At 33.1% G+C, this 23,437-nt stretch overlaps 3 protein-coding genes across 3 annotated transcripts; 2 read left to right on the forward strand and 1 right to left on the reverse strand.

Moving 5' to 3' along the window:
* Positions 1–7,356: 7,356 nt before the first annotated feature.
* On the reverse strand, positions 7,357–11,045 carry LOC129886349 (uncharacterized). The gene is made up of 3 exons (XM_055961000.1): positions 10,451–11,045; positions 10,020–10,220; positions 7,357–8,016 (listed from the first exon to the last, which is right to left on the reverse strand). Exons 1-3 carry the CDS (start codon positions 10,946–10,948, stop codon positions 7,723–7,725), a joined length of 993 nt encoding a protein of 330 aa, XP_055816975.1. The 5' UTR covers positions 10,949–11,045; the 3' UTR covers positions 7,357–7,722.
* Positions 11,046–17,448: 6,403 nt separating this feature from the next.
* On the forward strand, positions 17,449–19,224 carry LOC129884706 (uncharacterized). The gene is made up of 3 exons (XM_055958991.1): positions 17,449–17,566; positions 18,130–18,208; positions 18,924–19,224. The coding sequence occupies exons 1-3, from the start codon at positions 17,475–17,477 to the stop codon at positions 19,083–19,085; spliced, it is 333 nt and encodes a 110-aa protein (XP_055814966.1). The 5' UTR covers positions 17,449–17,474; the 3' UTR covers positions 19,086–19,224.
* A 1,416-nt stretch (positions 19,225–20,640) lies between these two features.
* LOC129884707 (uncharacterized protein At2g34160-like) lies at positions 20,641–23,081 on the forward strand. The gene is made up of 5 exons (XM_055958992.1): positions 20,641–20,808; positions 21,131–21,179; positions 21,322–21,384; positions 21,562–21,626; positions 22,935–23,081. Exons 1-5 carry the CDS (start codon positions 20,641–20,643, stop codon positions 23,079–23,081), a joined length of 492 nt encoding a protein of 163 aa, XP_055814967.1.
* Positions 23,082–23,437: the final 356 nt, after the last annotated feature.

The raw sequence follows: 23,437 nt of genomic DNA on the forward strand, positions 1-23,437 counted from the left end.
ACCCTAACTTAAGACCTAAGACTCAACCCTCGACCCGACCTCGACTCAAGACTTAACCCCTCGATTGGAGATATGACCTTGACTTTTCCCGAGATCTAACCCCTTAACTCCTAACTCAGGATTCGACCAACTGATCAAAAGTTGGGACCCCACCCCAACCTTGATGTAGAATTTAAAAGCTCGATTTGACCTTGACTCGAGATGTTAACCCTGACTCCAAACCCAGAAGAAGGATCTAACCTCGGACCTTGACCTAGGATTCGACCCCCATCCCTATATCTGACTCAATACCTAAATCCAATCCTCGACTTAGTATTCAACCCCAACCTTAATTGGAGACTCGACCTCATACTCAACCCTAACCCAAACTTGGGACCCTTCTTCATCCCGACTCTGACTCTAGACCCAATCCTTGACTAGATCTTGAGTCTTTGACACATAATTGGCACCTTGGTCCTGTCACGCCCGAGAGGGTACCCTAGATGTGACCGGCACTCAGGAACCATTTCTGGCTCCCAAGCAAACCACATAACCTGAACACACATCCGTTCATTCATTCAATCAGCGGAAGACTTAAAATAAAGAGAATATTTAGTGGACAAATCCCAAATCAACAGTCTAACTCAAGAAAGAGAGGCCATGGGCCAACAAGTCAAACTTCAATCTTTATCATTTAAATAGTTTTGACAAGAATAATTCAAGGAGATAAAATATTCAATCGACCCATCACTATCTAGTCTATGAAGCCTCTATCACTACTATCTGATTAGTGCTAATGACATGTTCATGGCTACCTCAAATCAAAAACAAAAACATCTAACACAACGCAAGAATAACATAAGCGGTGTCCTCCAAATGTAGGGGAGGACTCACCAGTACGCTGAGTGGGTATAAATCCTCAATGGTGCTCCTATTGACGATCTTTTAAACCTGTCTCTGTATCATGAAATGATGCAGGTCCAAATGAACCTCAGTACATGGAATGTACGAGTATGTAATATGACAAAATGAAACATACCTCAAGGAAGGATAACGTTGGCTCAAATGTCTCAATTTAGAAAGATAAGAGAGACTCAATCAAAGTATCATAAGTCTAAAGTAAGGATACAGTTTTAGACAAAGACCGATCATATACCATACAACCCATTCTAATCATGCATAATACAGTTCAATCAAATCATTTATAATTCGATCCCATCCAATCACATACCGCTCTATTCGACCCAATCCAATCGTACATTATCTGGTCACATATAATTTAATCCATTCCACCACATATCACTCATTCCAATCCAATCATACATAATCCAATCATATATTATCCAATCCAATTCAATCATATACAATCAACTCAACCAACAACTCAACAATCAAGTTAAAGGACTCAACTCAATAAATATGCAATTTAGAACTTAGTAATGTTATACAATCCAACTCAATCATCAAACAATCTCAATCGAACCAATCATATCATGCACAAACCACTCAATTTGGGAGTTTCTCTAACCGACAACAATCCCACCACCTATATATAGGTGATGCACAATGAGTCACGTCGTTGCCACGTCCATTCATACTTGCCAGGGTATGAACGACTCAAACCAATCATGGATCCGTCAATCAATCAAGTCCTATCATTTCAGGACAATGAAATAGGGAAACATCCAACACGGTACAATCCCTTCCTACGTTGGCGGCGTAGTTTATGGGATTCGAGTATGGACTATACTCTTACCCAATTCGGTGCTCAATACTCCTCCCAAGACTCAATACGCACATAGCTATTAAGTGAGTAAAATTTTAAAAAACTCATTTAGTCTCATCGGACTCTTTCAAATCAGCTCATTTAGTCTCGTTGGACTCTTTTCAAAACTCAAATCAAATCTGGCCTCATTGGACCTTCTTTCAATCGACTCATCTCAAATCATCAAGCTCTTCTCTTTAAAATTTATTCAATCTCAACTCAATCTCAAAAATCGAAATTTTAAAGTAAAAATGCCCAACTCATTTATACTCAAAATGCTCATGTCAAAAGAATAATTAAAGGACTTCTCAAACTCAACTCATGATTAAACTCTTTTTAATTCATAGATGAAAATAATCATCCTTTAAAACTCATAAATAGTATATAAATAGTTTATGCAAAAATGTTCACAAATCCCTTATTTAAAACTCCTTCTCGAAAGATCATTTATTTTCAAAATGTTCATAAGACTCCAATCAAATCAAATTATGCAAATCACATATCACATAATCACATTAGACTCCAATCCACTTCATCACACAACATCCTCATCAACAAAACCTCTTCATCCACATCATCGTCCAACATCATCATCGCATCATCATCAAATATCATCATCACACCCTAACTATTCCATTCAATTTGTTTTCATTCCAATCAATGCACATACACAAACCATCCATCTCGAACTCAAGACAAATTATGACCAAAAGAAATCTCATCTTGGGTTCATGTGAATGAATACATGAATCCATACTCTCAACAAAACTCAACTCAAGAACACCATCAATACATATAAATTTATATACAAAAATTCATTTGTAGTCAACAATATGAAATATCACTATTTAGTCATTCAAGTCATGAGAATCATCATTCAATTAATAATATAAAAAAATATTCTATAGTTTAGAAAATTCAAGAAAATCTTCATAGAAATTTCAAACCTTCCACAATCTTCATCCAACACATCTATGGGGCATATGGAAGAACTCAATCCATATTTTAGGTTAGCCTTACATACCTTAGAGTAGATTTTGAAAAAACCTTGTTGTTGGGTCTTCAATGTGAAGCTTGAATCCTTGAATTTTTTAGGGCAAATCTTGTTGGAGATATTTGGAAGAGAAGAGAATGGAGATTAGGGTTTTTAGAGAGATGCATAAGACTAAAATAAATGGTCCAAACCGTCCAAGGCTAGGGTATATATAATTAGGGAAAAGTCCATTTTGCCCTTCCTCAAAATCTGAAAAATTGGGCAAAATTTCCTGCTGGCGCGTCGCGCCATTGCAGCGCCAAGCCAAAATAGGCTTAAAACCTGCACATCTGATAGTGGCGCATCGCGCCAAGGACCAAACTACTGAGGCTGTTTTATGGCGCTATAGTGGCGCGTCGCGCCCTTACAGCGCAAAACCTAAGGTTTTTGGGTTCTGGAAAATAGGCTTAAAAACCCTGCACATCTCGTAGTTGCGCCACTGCAGCGCCAAGCCCAGGCTTCCTGCAGGCACAACCCAGGCCTGGATTCCAGCAGTACTAGTCCGTCTTAGGATGGTCATAACTTTTAACTTCGAACTACAAAATTTACAATTTTGGCGGCGTTGAAAAGAAGACTCAAAGACCTTTAATTTGATAGGTCATGGGCCACCCAATTCATCCCATCTTAGGAGACATGATCATTAGAAGTCGACCCCTTATACGAACTCATCCAAAAACTTAATCGATTGGGATTCTTTGGACTCGACTTGGTGTTAGAGATCCCTTATGACCCCTAAACACATCTATCACATTCAAAATACTTAGGAATTAATCCTAACTCATATATAAAATTACAAGCCCTTCGATTCGAGTCTACACATACGTGAAGAAATGTTCGAGTCTTCGCGAAAAAAAATTCCGGGGTGTTACAGGTCTGACCCTGTCTCAAGACTTTAACCCCGATACGACCCAACCTTGAGAATGTGTAATATTTATGAAGAATTGTTTGCGGATTTGATTAAAAAAATTATTGATATCTCTAAAGAGAAATAATAAAAGTTAAGTCAAATTGGGCGGGTTGGGTTATGATCCGTCATTCAGCCTATCTTGACTCAACCCATCTTAGCCCAAGTAAGCTTTAGTCAGGGTTGGACTTTGACCCATCTGTCAATTTAGCCCATCTTGACTCACCCAACTTCGGCCCAAACAACCGCCTTTCCACCCCTAAGCCCACAAGTTTCTCTTTTGTTGTGTTCCTCCGTAAATGGGCAAAGACAGTAAGGCATGGACACCATGGGGCTCTTCATGGGCCACAACAAGAGAGCTACTCTCTACTATCTTCATACTCTTTTGGGTAGCTTGATAATTAGATATCATGTGGAAAGTAATAAAGTAAAAATTGTATAATGATAAAATGAGACAATAAAAGAGGAATAGAGAGTAAGGAGAACAGAAAGTTAGTGTGGTTTGATCAATTAACTTACATTCACAGGAAGATACGAAAAATCTACTATTAAAATGAGAAATCATATGGGAAAGTATAAATATTTATGGGTGAAGCCGCCACAATAAATTGCCAATATATAGTTTACTTTTTGAATGATCTACATACAATTATCAGTTAAGTGTTTTTTACATTGTTATTTTTTAGCCGGACATTTCATGGAAAGAAATAGGTGAAACCACGTCAAAAACTCTACGTCCAGAACTCAACAAACTATTGGAAAATGAGGAAGCAAAAACTATTAAGAAAGGAAGAACCAAGTATTGTTCCAAAAGCTCAATGTTGAATACTAGACAATCCAAAGGTAAATGTTTTTTTTCTCATTTTATTTACTATGAATTAATTCTGTATTTTTTTACCTCCTAATTCGTTATGTACGTATATAGGTGGAGGTGCTGGAAATGCTAAAATTATAAGTGATAATTTAGAGGAAAAGAGCAAAACCTGTAATCCTTATGATGAATCGAAAAAGGAACCTTTATTGGTTCAACCAACACAGCTTGCTCTTGTAAGTGATCACATACACTCTACTTTTACTTACTTTCCGTGACCACTGAGAATTGTGGTGGGATGAATAGAATTTCAAAGTACTTCTCCGCCTCACATTGTCCGAATTCTGGTTACCGCCCAGAAAACTTAATTTACACAACCTTATATGGTCTCTTGGGTAAGCTTCGAAGTATTTTCTTTCAAATATTTGACCATAACATACTTATATAACATATGTTATTATAAAATTAAGAATTTGGTTGTGTGTAAATAGTTAGTAAATTCTTTTACAACCATCTTTGTTTTAATCTTATTGCAATTTAGATTATTTTTTAAAAACATTAAAAAGAAAAAATGTTTGCAGTTTACCACACATGCCTTTAACTCATCACATATAGTTTCTTTTGAAGAATTGTCTGTTAGAGCTAAAATATTACTACTAGTAAGCTTATTATATGATGACTAAGAAGAAATTTTGATAATTATTTCTTTCAATTGTTAGGTTCATGATAGGAATTACATTGACTATGTGAATAGTCAATTGGATTTGGCCAAGTACTTGGGAGGCACAGCACAAAGGCTTGCACATACAAGAATTTGGGAGAGCATCTTTGATGCTGCACAAAAAGGGAAAATGATTCGTCGAGAGAACAAGCACACTATGGGTTTTGCAGATTTTTATGCTCAAAGAGGAAATAAAGGTATCACTATCTGTGACAAAAGTCTGAATTCCAGATCAGAAGAAATGGCCAAATTTTTGGGAACAAGCAATGGTCATTCAAGTGGCCAGAATTTGCAGTTCCAAAACATGAACCAAGTGAGTCCTAATTATTTCCTTAGTAATAGTATGAAGGAAATGAGGGTATGGCCAAATCATAAGCCAAGAATAACAGTTCATCCATCCAAGATTATTGGCAAATCAAGATTCAGCCAAAACTATGATCAGAACATGCAGAGGACACCAGTGTCCGCGCCTCGTAATTTCTCTTTAATGAAGTTACCTATGGGAAATGAAAATAGCTCCACATTGACTGATGAAGAATTACTATATGCAAAAGACTTGCTTAGTACTGATCAGGGCTTATCATCAGAAGGACAAAGGGGGCTGCAATGGCCCTGCAGCCAAGTAGGGAACTATCAGAACATGCAAACAGCGCCAGAGTCTGCAACGCCAAACTTCTCTTATATGAAATTGCTAATGGAGGGTGAAGAGAGCTCCACGTTGACTAATGACCTATATGAAAAGCAGCCCCTTAGTACTCAGTACAGCTTATCATCAGAAGGAAAAAGGGTGCAGCAATTGCCCGTCAGCCAAGTAGGAAACTATCAGTTTGGGAACTCATCAGCAGGACAAATGATGCAGCAATGGCCCTGCAGCCAAGTAGGAAATCATCAGTTTGGGAACTCATCAGCAGGACAAATGGTGCAGCAATGGCCCTGCAGCCAAGTAGGAAATTATAAGTTTGAGAACTCTATGCAGCAGATTAACTTACAAAATCTTCAGAATCAAGTGTTGCCGCAACCCCAGGAAATATCCTTTAGGGAACTGCTGGCAAGAGACGATATATCCTATATGGATCTGCTGACAAGAGAAGATTTATTAATATCATGGACTTGAGATGCTTGATTTGTACTCAGACAGACATGTCTTTTGATGCTTTTTCTCCTTGAATTGGTTGTTATACTTAGTTTTTGATGGTGTAGTTGAACATTTATCAAAGATAGATTCGACAGACAAATTAGCGTATGAGAGGAAATTGAACTAGGAAAAACTGTTGGAAATTGTGATATCAAATGTTTACCAGCACATTGAATCTTTTTCTGAATTTATAATTTCCTGTTTTCCCATCCTTTTTATCTTGTCTTTTTCATCAATTTTTCTTTTAATATTTTCAGTCAATTCAACAATCCCAAGTCAATTCATCCAATGATACTTCTGTTTCCCCAAGTTTCTTGAGGCATTTTGGATAGCTATCGAAAGTTCACTTCATACTTGCCCATTATAATATTTCAATTGATAATTAACAGTTCATCTTTGATATAAATTTGCAGAAAATATATCAATCAGAATAACAGATTCAAGAAAATCTGGATTCTGTTGTATCACTGCAACATATTTCCTTTAAAAGCCTAAATCATATTTCCGCTATCCATATGATACCACTTCCTGAGGAACTTCAGTGATAGGCGATTGACAGCTGATACGCCCAAATTACACATCTTTAAAAGAAGTACGGTTATTTTACTATTAGCTACTTATTTCCAAAACAAAATGGGAAATATGGGAAATTTTGGGATTCAGTTCAATATCAACTTATAACAGATGACGATCAACAATATGCTCGACTTAGAATTTACTGAGAGAATTAACCAGGATTGTGTTCACTAAGACTATTTGATCAATTTTCTGGTTAATATAGAATATCATCTCGCATTGCAACTATACCAGTTTATCAAACTCATGCTACACTTGAGAGTTTCACAACCCACCTAAATGCAGGCTGAGATGTTGGAGCACCATAGGCAGAAGAGGGAAGTCGCTGGATGCCAGAATCAGCCTGAGCAACCAAATGTATATAATCCTAAGGAAGCTTTACAAAATATATCAAAGTTCAGCATGCTTGACATACGAAAAACAAAAAGTGAGTCCTCAGTAAGCTTTTATTCCTTTCTTACCATTCATTTTAAAGGGAAAAAGATTAATTGCAAAATTAAATATAAACTTCTCCCAAAGAGTTAGGGGAAATGGGATTATTAAACCAACACTAAACAGCAAACAATAGAAGAAAACTGTTACATAGTGCCATATATAACATGGAAGTCCACATTTCAAACATCAGCAACATCCAAGATCACATATTAACTGCAACTTGAGGCTGATTCAGTATTCAAAAAAAAAAACATCTTTTTTCTAGAAGGTTGGGGTGGCAATATTTACATCAAAATTATAGCAGTACTTCAGATGTCATCAAAACCACGAGGGAATCCACTTTGCCTAACCACTGCTCTGGAATTAGTTGGATGAACAGTCCTTGGCCCAGTGACCAGGCTTACCACACTTAAAACAAGTGGTTGAATTGGAGTAATTTACCACTCCATCAGCAGCAGAGCGTTGAGAAGACGACTGTGGACAATCTTTAGCCCAGTGCCCAGCATTGCCACATTTGAAACAGGAAGAAGAGACTGAATTGTGAATTTTGTTGGCTGAACCATCCATTTTTGGATAAGTTTGAGAGCTGTTAGATGAATTTGAGAAGCTAGCATTGGTCATGTTGTCGTTACACCATTTGAAGAATCCACAACTTCCCTAAGAACACTAAACAATACATTAGCAGCCATAAATATAATGAATACACTGTATTTGGGCTACCTTCCTTCGATACCACGGAAACGAAAAGAAAAGAAAGAAAAAACAAACAAACAAACAAAGCTTGCCACACATTTTTTTTTATGAATCTGCAGCAAATATACTTAGTTTGTTGTATGGGCCTGTGCTACAGCGCAATGCATGACATCTTTGGATACCTCACTTTTCAGTTATTAAAATTACTACCGAAATTGGTCATGATTTATGGTTGTACATACAACATGTTTATTAGGGTGTCTCTTGTCTCATTAGATAGCTTTGGGAAATTCTTCACATCATGAACTAGCTTTCTAGATTAAGTTAAGCTCAAAGTCTATTTTCTTAACATAGTATTAGAGTCAGACCCATCCTATTGTTGTGTTTACTAATGTTGGGCCTCCTCTTATGTGGTCCACACTCAAGTTGAACAATTTTTGTAGTGCATAGGGGTGTTAAAAGTGACTCACATTGGTTAAGGAAATGAATTAGTGTCTCCTTGTAGGTCCATTTTCTTAACTATGTTCAACAAATTAGAACTTCAACCAGTCATATTGAGTTCTTAATTGCACTCTAGATGAGATCAATGTTGTCAAAGGCACGCTTAAACCCTGAAACAAGGCTCAAAACGTGTTGAGCGCTTCACCTAGCTTAATGTGAGTGTTGTCATCAAGGTACTAAGAGCCTGTTTGGATAGGCTTATTTTAAGTACTTTTTAAGTTAAAATAGCTTTTAAGCTCTTGTATGGTGTTTGGATAAAATGAAGAAAGTGCTTTTGAACACTCATTTTAAGGCAAAACAACTTAAAAAAAGCTGAAAGTGAAGCTGGAATTTCCAACTTAAAAAAAGCTTATCCAAACAAGCTCTAAATCACACTTATCCTTGCCAGAGCCTCTTCTGAAGATACGACACTAAACAATTGATATTTTATTTTATCATTAAAAAATTCAATTTATTTGTTCATATATTTGACATTCATGCTTATAATTGTTAGTCTTGGACTAAACATATATGTTTGTATTTTTTCTCCCTTTGCGCCTTCTGTCATTAAAGGTCACACTTTATTTGCACTTTGCGCTTAAAGCCCCAACGGACCTTGTAGCTTTCTTGTGCTTGATAACACTGGATAAGATCAAGCTATTCTACAGTACAATCAACCCTCAGTTTTTTGATATAACCTCTATTCAAAGGCAAAGGCAAAAGACTATTGTGCAGTCACAAGTTCAGGTGTAATTCTCTTTAATAACCAAGAAATTTACGAGGGATGATGGAAAGAGCGCAACACATGATATGTGGTTTAGGCGCACATAATGGGGGTTCGAGCCCTGCTGCAGACAAAGACATGATATTTAAATAGAAAAATCAAAGTCAAGTTTTCGCCTATGATACCTAGTTGTCAATCCTCGCACCCTAATCTACTATTGAAGATTTGTGTTGTTTGACATTACTCTATTCATAACCACCAGAATACAAATTTGTTTACTATATATGTCCAATTACCACCTGGGTACAAATTTGTATACAATATTTCCAATACCACCTGAGTACAAATTTGTACACCTAACCTGCCAAAAAGTTGTGACCACTTGAGCCTTCTTCATTTTGGACTAAACAACTTTACTCATTCCTTTTCTTTCAAACCAATCATCCCTCAAAAGACTTGATCAGTTTATTCACCACTACTGGTTCTAGACAGCAATGTGTTCCTAGGACTACTTTCTGAGTTCTGATTTTGTGTCATTATTAAGTCATTATATAAAGCAGGAAACTAAGGGTAACATATCAACTGGTCTGGATGATAAAAGGTTTCCCCTTTCATCTGATTTTGGGCAATCAAAAGAGCCTATGTTACACAGGTACATATCTATGCATTGTGAAGCATTTTAAGTAGGTAGACATTTAATCTCATTAAGATATGCAACCAACTAGTAAAACAGAAAAGGGAGTAGAAATAGGTTATATTAAACCTGATTCGATGGACATCGGTAGAATTGCTGACCAATATTTTTTCCTGTTTTGGCTGTCAGAACTAAGCAATTGCCAGAACCACATGGACATGAAAGTTCCGGGAAGGTGGAACTAACAGAGTAACTCGGGCCTCTGGTGGTCAGAGTATCAGTAACAGAAGGTTGGTCACACCATTCAAAGAATCCACAACCACCATTCTCCTGAGAAAGTATACAGATCCGGATTAGAATAGAAATTTACACACAGTACTGGAAGTCCTTCCGAATACTAATATTTTAGCGCTCACAATAGCATACCAGAAAGCTTATAGATTAGAACCGGAAAAAATATATTGATTGATAGACACTATTTTTTTCCTTTTACCTAGAAAATGTTCCGATACAAATCTAGAAGCAGTCAAGTGTTGTACATTATGTTGAAGTGGTAGTACCTGTCTGATGGGGCATTTGTAGAACTTACGGCCGCGATTCTTCTCAGTATTGGCAGTGAGTACAAGGCAATTACCCGATCCACAAGCACATTTCTTCTCAGGGAAGCTCACGGAATCATCAGTCGGTGGATTAGCACCGCAATCGCGAGCCCAGTGCCCTGATTTCCCGCACTTAAAGCACGAACCGCCAGCATCGGAACTAGACCAGTTATTGTTGCTATTTGCTCTGTAGTTGTTAATCGGAGTAGCGAAAGCATTAGTCGATCCTTTTTGTTGGAATAAAACGCTTTTGTTCCCTTTCAGAACCGCAAGATAAGCTCCTTCTTCCACACTGGTAATGTTATTGGTGTTGACGTTTAACTTTGGCGTGGTGACGGCCGTGGTGGTGGTGGTGGTTACGGCGGCAGAGATCCGTCGACGCTTGGCGGCGGTGGAAATAGCTTCTGCTTCTGCTGCGGCTACCTGAGATAGGAATTCTTCGTCTTCAATTTCCGCCATTTTTCACTTCTTCGAAAACTTTGAACCTTTGGGCCTCAACTTCAAAGTTGCTTCTACATTTTCCCGCCAAAATTTTCCTTCTTATTTTATTTTTCTTGGAACATGCAGTCTTAATTGTGAACTTCAGTGCACTTATTATTGAATATTGCATATTTAACCTTCAACTTTTGTCATACTTAACAAGTTTGGTCCAACCATAAACAAATTGAACCATATACCGGGAACTATCATATATTTGGTACTTTTATATTACCTACATAATTAATTTTCTCAAGCCCCTAATTATTTATTTTGATTTACTCACAAAACGAATTCTATCTTCAATATCATATTATTATTTTTATTTAATTCATGTTTTCTTATTTCATAATATAATTTATTTCTTCTTCTTTTTTTTTACATATCACCCTACATAATTCATATTATTTTCAAAATCTTCATGTAATATAAAATTATATTTACCCCAAATTTTTCAATAACATAAACTGCAAGCAAATATTATACATTATACATATTAATGGATCTGTGCATAGCGGGAGCTTTAATGCACCGAGCTGTCCTTTTTATACATATTAATGGACAATTCAAATGAAAGTGAAATCATTAATGAAATACAATTAAATAATAGATTTAGATGTTTTTTATTTGAAAAATAATTTAGATCTCGAAAGAAAATGTCACAATTCACAACACTCTAGAAAGTGTAATTAAAGTATTGAAAACTAAGTTGTCGTCCAAGTTGAAAAAATGGTATTTTGAAAATTGAAGTTAAGTTTGTACATAAATACAAATTGGAGTTATTTTTTAATTCGTGTGAGCAATTTTGAGCGAAAGATTTAAAACCCACTTTTTGGAATTTCAAAATAATTTGAAACTCAACTTCAAATTGATTTCTGAAAAATTATAATGACTCTATATTCAAAATAAAAATTTATGAAAATTATTCATGATCAAATAGGCATTAAATATTACTCCCTCTGTCCAATAGTAGTTGTAGACAACTAATATAGAACGAAAGGAGCAGTACTAAAACAAGTCTCTCAAAATTATATTGAATGGGAAGTTGGCAACCAGAAATTAGTAACTATACAACATGTTTAAAATGCATGTTTTCCAAATATCTGATTGCTATTTCTAGAAAAGGAAATTCAAACATAGCCCATCAACAATTTGATGTTGTTTGCATGGGAACTTAAAGATTGTTTTGGGTGGGGGATAAAAGAGTAGTTGACATCACAAAAGAGTTTGACATAAGTTTTGTTTGGTAAGCTTAGGCGCACATGCTTTTTCTTACGTCCTCCGCTAAAATTTAAAGGGTACCATGTGATATGCCACCACATGCTTTACCTGAGATAACTGAGCACAAAAGCATTAATAATGTAGTTATTAAAAAGTTTCCGCATGATGTCTTAATTATTTCGATACCAATATATATCACATCAAGGCAATAACAAGTATATATATATAATAGTGAATCTTTTTACTCTTATTTATTTCTTAGGCGATTTTTGTTTTTTGTTGGAAAATAATTTAAAATTTATATATATATATATAAAAAAAAAAGATTTTTCTAACATCTACAATTACAATTATATCACGTAAGCGTGATATATCTTTTGAATAGCCTTAATAGCCAAACACCATTTTGAATTAGCTTTAATTTGAACCAATTTATTTGTGCAAATATTACAATTGGTGCAAAGTGTATATATGTAACATATATACCCTTCATTATTCATTAGCATTAACTTCTTTTTATTGCCATTAATCTGAATAAGCGGATGATGAGATGATCTTCATCTATATAAAGTCAATTCTTCTTTTATATCAATGAAATATTTTTTAAGGATGGTATCTTTGACACGCCTTTTATAATATCACGCCGGAAAGAAACCTAAAGGTATAGTTACCAAGTAAGGTGCCTAAGATAAACATTTCATTAGTGAAAGTGAAAGAATTCAATTCGTTTTTCTCTTTGCAACTGAAAGCCTAACAAACCCATAAATTCTTGGCGCATCAAACAACTAGCTTTCCATAAGAGGAAAGTGTTTTAAGAGTAGTTGAACCTCATGACAACCCAAGTAGGGCTAAGAGGCTCCTCCGAACCTCTTACAAAAAAATATATTGTTTATATATGGTTAAAATTAGAAATAAGTGTCAAAAACACATCTGAATTATCTTTTTTTTGAGTTTCATACCTAAACTATTGGAGTGAGAGTTTCATATCTAAACTATCATTTATTAGTTTGAGAAACACACTTATCTTCTTTATTTCACTCTCATCATGGTGTGTGTACTACATTCTCTCTTTCATTAAAAAAAAATTGTCACACCACACTCCTCATGAACAAAACATTTCACCTTAACAAAAATTATTACAATTAGTTAAAATTAAAATATTACTATCTCCCACCCAAAAAAATTATAAAATAAAATATAAAATATTTTTCTTACCTCACTCCACCACTTTCTCTCACCATACCCCCCAACCCCAATTTTATCCACGGTTCACACGGCTATTAATGAATAAAAAGTGTTGGTCTTCTTTGTGAAATATTCCTTATATATACATAATTAATAATTCCAAGGGGAATCCGAATCTGAAGCAGGTTCAAAAGATCAACTGTATGGATAGATAAGATCACCAAAATTTCGCGATCTGCTGCCGAATTTATTCCAATTTCAAGAGCTTAGATCGAATCGGTATTGATATACCGATTCGATCTGAGCTCTCTTATTGAGAATGCTCGTCCCTGCTTTTTCAGGGTAAGAAGGGGTAAAGAAAATGCCTTGAGCCAATGTTCGAATACCTGGCGCTACGGTGCTAAAGTAACCCATGGTATACTTCCAGAAAAAGCTCGAACGACCTAGCGAATGAAGTCTAGTCTTCTTATCGAAATGAGCATGAGTGGTCAAGTCCTGCAATGAGATCATGTGCCCTAACCTACCTAACCCACTATGTCCTTTGTTTAATACCCATTTTCAGGAGCGGGAATATTGAATTGAAAACTCTTTTTTCTACCCTCACCTGCATGGCCCAATGATCTTTGATATATTTTTTTAGTAGTAATTCTAGGTACTATTGCATGTAAAGCAAAGAATCTTTCGATTTAGAAATTAAAATTCTTTGTTTGAAAATTTTTTGGAGCCGAATTTATTTCTTCGCCTTTTTGACAATAAATCAGGATTCTCATGGATGGCTCTAGTTGCTGGTTGGGCCGGTTCAGGGGTCGATACACAAATCACCTTAAATCTTATAACCCTTTTGGTATGAATAGTTTATCGGTTTGGGCATGGATGTTCTTATTTGGACATCTTTTATTTTTATTTTTATTTATTAAATTTCTTTTATATAAATTTTTAATAAAATTCTTACTTTAACCCCCCCCCCCCCCATTCAAACAATAATTTAGATTTTTTTATTTTTTTTATTAACAAAAATTCTACCCCGCCCCACCTAACCCTCCGCTTTTAAATTTTTTTATCATGTTGTGTTAGATATATATTAGGAAAGTATTTTTTACTTGCCGCAAGACTTTTTTTAAAATATTTTTTTCCTGTTATATTCGGTACGCAAGTAGAAAAAAATATTTTCCTAAAAATATATGTACATATCTACCACAAAATGAGAAAAAAATAATATATATATATATATATATATATATATATATATATATATATATATATATATATATATATAAATTAAGAGCGGAGGGTTTAGCTGGGGTGGGTATAATTTTATTTTTTAAAAAATAAAAATAATAATATTTTTTAGGGAGGAATGGGGGAGGGGTGAAGTACGAATTTTTTTAAAATATTTTATAAAAGAAATTTAAATAATTTTAAAAAATAAAAGGACGGGGATTGGGGGGAGGTGGTGGAGCGCATGGGAAAAATATTTTAAAATTTATTTTTTTAAAAAAAGTAATTTCTTTTATAAAAAATAATTTCTTTTTTTCGGGATAGAAATATTTTAGTCTTTAACTTTTAACTAATATTAATACTTTATTAATTTTTGTCAAGGTGAAATATTTTATCCATATGACAAAGTTTTTTTAAAAAAAATAGAGAGAGTAGAGAGAGTGTATTAGTGTATTACACACATCATTGAGGTGTGTTTCTCAAACTAATAAGTGATATTTTAGGTATGAAACTCACATTTTCAATAGTTTATGCATGAAACTCAAAAAAAAGGATAGTTTAGGTGTGTTAGATTTATATTTTGAACACCTTAATGAAAATTCTAACTCTCCCACTGAATATTAGGTGAAATGATATATAGATGTGATGAAATAATACCTAATCCTTTTCAAGTAAATCATACTTTATTTTTTATCATCAATATAATTGAAAACTTTTGTTAAATGTGACTATATGTTTGCTTTTGGCAAGCTTTAGTTTGTCCTAATTATTAATTAATCCATAAGATGTGAAGAATGGTATGTCATCAAGAGAATAAAATCAACTAAAAAGGAACAACTCTCCATTTTTGTAAGGGAATCATTTGTCTCAAGTTGATGAGAAAATAAAGTTTGTTGTTACAATTATTAAATCTTTATCAAGTTTAAGGATATTTGTGGGATTAGTATAAATAGTTAAATGTTATACTAATAATGACAAAACTCAAAAAGGTGATCATTTTGTAGGATTTTGAGGGGAATGTTATCATTTTTATAATGTTTACTAGTTAATATGAATTTGTAATAGAGATTTATTTAACTATAATTAGAGATAGGCCCAAAATTTAAATGGGTTTAGTTTCGAAGTTTATTAGCATTAAATTTATTATATTTATGCTCATAAATACTTGGCTACATCCACCATCGAGTCACTGACAACAATTACCTTATAATTAGAGGCCTAATTATGTAAATATTTTTCACTCGATACGTTATTAATGTATAGAACTTCGGACTCATTTGAACATCATTTTAAATTATAATTTGAAATTGGTAGTAATTTGAAATTATATTTGATTTTAAGTTGAAATTTTATTTTAATTTGAAAACATGTTTATTTGAAGTTTAAATTTTGTTTGGACATGCAATTTGGATTTCTTAAGTTGTATTTTTTTTTGCCATAAACATATAAAACTCCTAGAATTTGTGAAAACTATAAAATAAAGTAAAAAAAACCCAATTTTATACAATCTTACTCAATATGCAAACCATAGTTCAAAAATAAGTTAAGGTATTGAAATATCCTAAGATGGCACATTAATAAATCACATATCTTCATATTCAATTTAGAAATAAATATTTGTGATTAGATGCTATTACATGGCGCCACATATCTTCATGTTCAATTTAGAAATAAAGATTTATGATTACATGCTAACATTAACTTTCAAATACACATATTCATCGGTCAACAATAATAGTAATTAGTTATTTTAATATAATCCTTCTACATGTTATGAACATTCTTTTCACGCGAGCATGAGTTTTTTTTATATAAAATACAAACTTATCATGAGTCAAGTATTATATTTTTAAAAATTCAAAATTCAAAATCCAACTTTTCTAAAGAATTAAAAAGTTAAAATTTTATGCAGATTTCGTAATCAAACATTAATTTTCCAAATCCTACTGTCAAACGCCTATTTAACACCTTGTTTGGATGGTTGTTACTCGTTGTATTGTATTGTATTGTATTGTATTGTTAGTTTAAATACAAAGTTTGTTTTAATTGTTACTTAAATTCTATTGTATTATATTGTATTGTTAGTTTAAATACAAAGTTTGTTTTAATTGTTACTTAAATTCTATTGTATTGTATCGTTTAAATCTATCGTTAGGTAACGACAGAAAGACCCATTTTATGTAACGACCGATTTGGTGTGATCACATCGTTACCTTAATATTTTCTTCTCATTTTGTCTTTATTTTTTATTTAATAATTATATTTCATCTTTTACCCTACTTTTTCATAAAAAAGCTCTACCCCATATCATACTTTTCTTGTAAGTTTATCATTCAAATCATGAATGTATGACATTATGTAACGATGGAGAATGATACAACTTATCCAAACACTATATTCATTAAAACAATACAGTATGATACAATACAACACAAAATGATACATTATGAAACAATACGCAACAACCATCCAAACAAAGTGTTAAACTATAATATAAGGACATAATTTAGTTTATTTAAACGTGGGAGATTGAGATGGATGGTGGGCAGGGGTAATTAGGCATGTGGACAACATGTTCCACATGACATATTATGTAGTGATGTTTCTTGACTTTGTAGCAAAATATTCATGGATTCTAAACCTAACAATCTCCTTTTAGATTGTACTATTATTCTCTATTATAGTTTTTTTTCTCTACTTGTTTTCCGGGGTGCAACTAATTAATACAATTACTCTGGAGAAAATTAAATGTCTTTAATTTCTTCTTCATCTTATAGAAAAATGAAAAATTAAGATATTAAAAAGTAAAGATATATATATATATATATATATATATATATATATATATATATATATATATATATATATATATATATATATATATATGAAGGATAGGAAAGGAAAAGTAATAGGCATGAAGAAGAAATCCAGACTTGTCCTTCAACTTTCCCCTCCATTGGCTCATGATCACTCTCTGTAAGTCTCATAATTATTCTATCTTAGAATTTGATATATATCTCACACCAACCATATTTTATTTTATCTAGTACTATATATATAGTGTGTGACTAACTTGTACAAATATCGACTATTTTATTCTATTAGGTAGTAAAATATGTGAATTTCAAAGGATTTTTCATCGAAATTCATAGTACTGGCCGGTTCAATATGTTAGTTACCACAAACAAGAAAATGATTCTGATGGAGAATCTTAGTAGCTCAGTTGGTTGGATATATGATCTTTTACCTTGTTGGTGAGAGTTCTATTCCCCAATTTGTAATCATATGCGGATCTAAGATTTATGGGTTCAAACTGTAAGTTATTCCTATTGAATTTATTGTAAGTTTAAAGTTATGAATTCATATTTACTACTTGATTAATCTTATACATATAAATTTATACTCTACGTCGATAATGTTGCGTTAAGATGAATCCGATACCAAAATTGTGCATCCTCCTCTGGTTGTAATCTCCTTCCCCATTTCCCCTTCTCCTACCCATATGTAATAAAAAAGTTTGTTTTTTTAAAAAAATATAGGATGTGCTCGTCAACAAGAAAACAGATCACAATTTTTCACCATGCACAAGCTGGGGTTTATGATACATCTGAACTTCAGGTAATTTAATTTTTTATATTAATGTTAATTTATCATTGCTATTTACTATTTTTTTTCATTTAAGAAATTTTATATTTTTAAACAACATGTTCACAATACTGATCAATTGAAAATAAATAACATGAATTTTTATTTTTTTGGTATACAAGAAATTTAACAAAAATAAGTGAAAAACATTAGTCTATTCAAGTTTGACTCAAAAAGGCATTTAACTTAATTGAAATGAAGAGAGCTTTAAATAATACTCCATCCATTCCTTTTTTTTTAACTTGTCCAGTTTTTTTCACACTCCTCTTACAAAAATATTTATTTTACTAAAATGTGCTTATTAAGTATATTTTTAAAATCTAAATTTGATATCATTACTCCAATAAAATTGAGAAATGTTTACTTAATGATAAAGAGTAAAATTAATAAATAAATAATTTTATCTTGATTTGCATGTAAATATAAGTAAAAGAGAAAATATATTTTTTAATATACCGTACAAATAATAAAAATTAAAAGAGAGAGTACCTACTTGTCATTGATACTGACATTTCCTTCTTTATTGATTTTGATAAGCTTAATTTCTAAAGTAAATATTTCTTACCTTAATTTTTATTGTTTTGTAAAGAAGATTTTTCTTTTCTTTCTAATTACTTTTTCAAAATTAGTTAATTGTAATTTTGCTCTAACTAAGTTGAAAATTGTTGTTGAATTTTGTGAAGTATAGGCCTTAGCCATCTTATGGCTTGCAAGAGGAGAAATGAAATCATCAAACTTGGAAACACCATCTTTGCATTTTCAATTGCATAGGCCTTATGGATTGTCAATCAAAAAATCTCTACATATATTTCTGCAAAAGAGAAGAGATAGGATTAAGCAGTCTCTATAAAATTAAAAAAGAAACTAATTAGCCATGATCAAGAATTTAAGGAATTATGATGATCATGTTGATTACCATATTGATCATTATTTTTATGTTGTAATTGATCATTATTGAGGAATTGGAGGATTGGATTAATATTTATGTACTTTCTGCGTTCTATTTTATTTGGTTCTTGTTGATTTGACACTGCATTTAAAAAGAGTATTTGTTTTAGTAAATTATTCTTATTAAATTTATTTATTAGAAATTTGAGTTTGACTACTGTTATTTTATATAAGTAATTAATGATAAGGGTAATATTAAAAAAAATTAATTTATGTTAATTTGCTAAAATAAATAAGTAAAAAGAAAATTTTATTTTTTAGTATTTTTTAGGCGAAAACACTTAAAGTTTACACTTTTTTTAATTTTTTCTATTTAGACATTTCATTTCAAGACATGACCTATTTAACACCTCATCGATCTATTAAAATTGTGTTATTAATTAACACTTCTCATTGATATGGCATCGTGTGTGATTCACAGGGCGAAGAGCACAAATATCCGTTTTTAGGATCATCGCTTAACTTTTGTCAACTTTGTAAGTTCAAATATACTCCAAATAAGCTCAAATTTCAAATTATAAATTTAAAGTATCATAAGGAACAAATCCTAGTCATTAATTTGTCAAAACAATAACAAATAACAAACTCATTTAGCATCATCTTAATTTTTTCATGTATGCTTGGGCAAAGTTACTCGTGACTGAAACATATGTTAATATTGGCTGAGACTTCAAACATGTATGTCTGCATGCAGAAGCAGAAGGAGCAAAACAAAAGCATGTACTTTTAGATCGAGATGATGGAGGCTCGTACGTAGATCGACACAAAGCTAGAGTAAACGAGTTCTTGACCGAAGGTTAATATTGAGTATTCGTGCAAAATAAAATATAAAGTGAGTCGTAATTTTAAATGAAACGATCAAAAAATTAAATCAAAAGTGTCCAAGTAAAGTATATCTGGAAGGAAGTCTTTTTCATATAGCAATCCATCGCGTGATATATAGGATTGTGATATTAGTTAAACAGAGCAATATATAGCACGTGCTGTCAATTATTTCTAATTAATCAATGGACAGTCTTCACCCGTTTATATATATTCTCCAAAATGCATCTTCTTTCTTTTTTTCTCTTCAAAATAAAAATAAAAATGGAATCTAAGATAATTTAGGATGATAAATTATGATGTTAATTAGTGAAGCCGTATTAGAAGGAAAACCAAAGAAATGAATGGAGTAGTAGTAGGTGTAGTAAGATGCATAACCATTGTTGTATTGCTTTAATCACCAACCATTATTACTTGTTTTTTGTCCTAATTAACTACCAATGGATGTTTACTAGGTCAAAATAAGAAATTCTTTCCTATTGAATCGGGCCTCTCTATTCTTACCATCTTTATATTTAACTCTCTCTTTCACTACTTTTCCAACCTATATAGATTAGTATAATTTAAAAAAAGTGAACCCAAATTTAATTTAAAACTTGAAGAAAGTGTGTGTGTCATTTATTAAGACAAATAATATGCCAATTGAAGCAATGGCACCTGTAGCTGCATCAACACCAGCCACAGCAACACCTACATCAGCACCAGCACCAACAAACAACAATAATGAGGCACAGAAGAAGAGTAACAGAATTCAAGTGTCTAACACCAAGAAACCACTCTTCTTCTATGTCAATCTTGCTAAGGTACATATACACGTTCAGAGGCGGATCCAGTATTTGAATTTTGACTGGTTCAAACATTTACTCTGTTTAATTAACACATTGCATCATCCCATTAGGTGGATGAATAATATATGGTACACGTTTGACAGAAATCAATAGTTTTTGGTCTAAGATCTTATAATTGTGTTACTGAGAAATCTACTAAATATGTACGTATAATAAACGTGAATCCAGTAGCATAAATAGGTTGAACTTTCAATCTCTTTCTAGTAGATGAAATGTATAGTGATAGGATGGATGCTAAGAGATTATATAACAAATTTTATTTAACCAACTTGTGCAGAGGTACATGCAGCAGCATAATGAGGTTGAACTTTCTGCTTTGGGCATGGGTAACAATCTTCAATCTCTGTTTTGATTATTTTTTAAAATCTTTTTTTTTTGTTTCAAACTTGATATATATCCATCATAATCAAATGTAAAAAAATAAAATAAAATCTTCTTGCTAATATATTTATATTAAATTATCAACAGCGATCACTACGGTTGTCACAGTTGCTGAGATTTTGAAGAATGGTGGATTTGCCACAGAGAAGAGTAAGTAACCGTGATCCCTATAAGTAGGAGAGTTACTAATAATAATATTGATTAGAGAAACTAAACCACACTCAACTTCCTGCTTATTTAGCTTTTGAAAATGAAAACAAAGATGAAGAGTGAAGAGATTTTAAAATTTTGCATTCCTTGATATAGTTATCGTTAATTTTGATGCAGAGGTTTTAACATCCACAGTTGGAATGAAAGATGAGGCCAAAGGCCGCATGGTTCAGAAAGCAAGAGTAAGCAATTTATTCTTTCTATGACTAATGTCGCTCAAATCCTCCAAAAATGTTGTTGCACGTGTATCGAGTCCTCCAAAAATGCATAACATTTGGAGAATTCGACATGGAAACGACACCATTTTAGAAGGATTCAAGCAACATAAGCTATGCTAGATGCAATGTTGCCGACCTTCCACCAAAAATGATGTTGCACATGTATCAGATCCTCCAAAAATGCATAATATTTGGAGAATTTGACACGGAAGCAGCATCATTTTTGAAGGATTCAAGCAACATAGGTTATGCTAGATGCAATGTAGCCGACCCTTCCTCCAAAAATGCCATGGCACCTTAGTTTGATCCTCCAAAATGCATAATATTTGGAGAATCCGACACGGACGCGACACCATTTTTTAAGGATTCAAGCAACATAGGCTATGCTAGATGCAATGTAGCCGACCCTTCCTCCAAAAATGTTGTTGCACTTGTGTTTGATCCTCCAAAATGCATAATATTTGGAGAATTTGAAATAGAAATGGAACCATTTTTTAAGGCTTCAAGCAACATAGGCTATGCTAGATGCAATGTGGGCGACCCTTCCTCCAAAAATGATGTTGCATCTGTATCGGATCGTCCAATAATGCATATTATTTGGAGAATTCGACACAGAAGTGGTACCATTTTTGTAGGATTCAAGCAACAAAGGCTATGGTAGATACAATGTGGCCAACCCTTCCTCCACAAATGATGTTGCATTTGTATTGGATCTTCCAAAAATGCAAATATTTGGAGAATTCGACACAAAAGTGGCATCATTTTTGTAGGCTTCAAGCAACATAGGCTATGCTAGATGCAATGTAGCCAACCCTTCCTCCAAAAATGATGTTGCACATGTATCAGATTCTCCCAAAATGCATAATATTTGGGGAATTAGAGACAAAAGATACATCATTTTCGAAGGATTCAAGCAACATAGGCTATGCTAGATGCAATGTGGCTGGCCCTTCCTCCAAAAATGATGTAGCATCTGTATCAGATCTTCCAAAAATGCAAATATTTGGAGAATTCAACACAAAAGTGACATCATTTCTGTTGGCTTCAAGCAACATAGACTATGCTAGATGCAATGTAGTCGACCCTTGCTCCAAAAAAGTCGTTGCCCATGTATTTCATCCTCCAAAATGTATAATATTTGGAGAATCGGACATAGAAACGACTACATCTTTGAAGAATACATGATTTTCCCCTTTCCTAGCTTTGCACGTGGTGGGAGCTTAGTGCATTGAGATGCCCTTGATGATAACGGGAAATTTTGTGAATTTGCAGATTGAGATAGTGTTGACGAAGAGCGAGAAGTTTGACAAGCTGATGACACCAAACAATAATAATAGTGAACGTGCAGTAGCACAAGATGGCGCAGCAACCAACAAGAATACTATTACTAATGACACTAAGGAGCAAAACAAGAAGTAGAGAGGATGCTACTTCTTGTTGTGTCAAATCTCATTCTTACTGTATCTCAGTCTAGATATGAGGATGCTACATATCATATTATTCTGCTATTATTTCTTATTATATTTGTTATTATTATTACTACTACTATTATGTTAAAAGTTAGAGAGGCTAAACACAGAGTGACAGCAAAAGCAACCCTCAACAAAGAGTGTTGTTTGTGAGTTGTGACTTTTAGGAATTTTCTTTTGCCTCCATATAACTTATAGAGTTTGTCATATTTTGCAGTTTCCTTTTTCAAACTTGTATCTCCCAAAGATACAGCACATATATAATATGATTGCTGTTTTGCTTTCTGTGTATTTCTTGCTGTCTTT

Source organism: Solanum dulcamara, chromosome 4, assembly GCF_947179165.1.
Source record: "Solanum dulcamara chromosome 4, daSolDulc1.2, whole genome shotgun sequence".
In the NCBI taxonomy this organism is placed as follows: domain Eukaryota; kingdom Viridiplantae; phylum Streptophyta; class Magnoliopsida; order Solanales; family Solanaceae; genus Solanum; species Solanum dulcamara.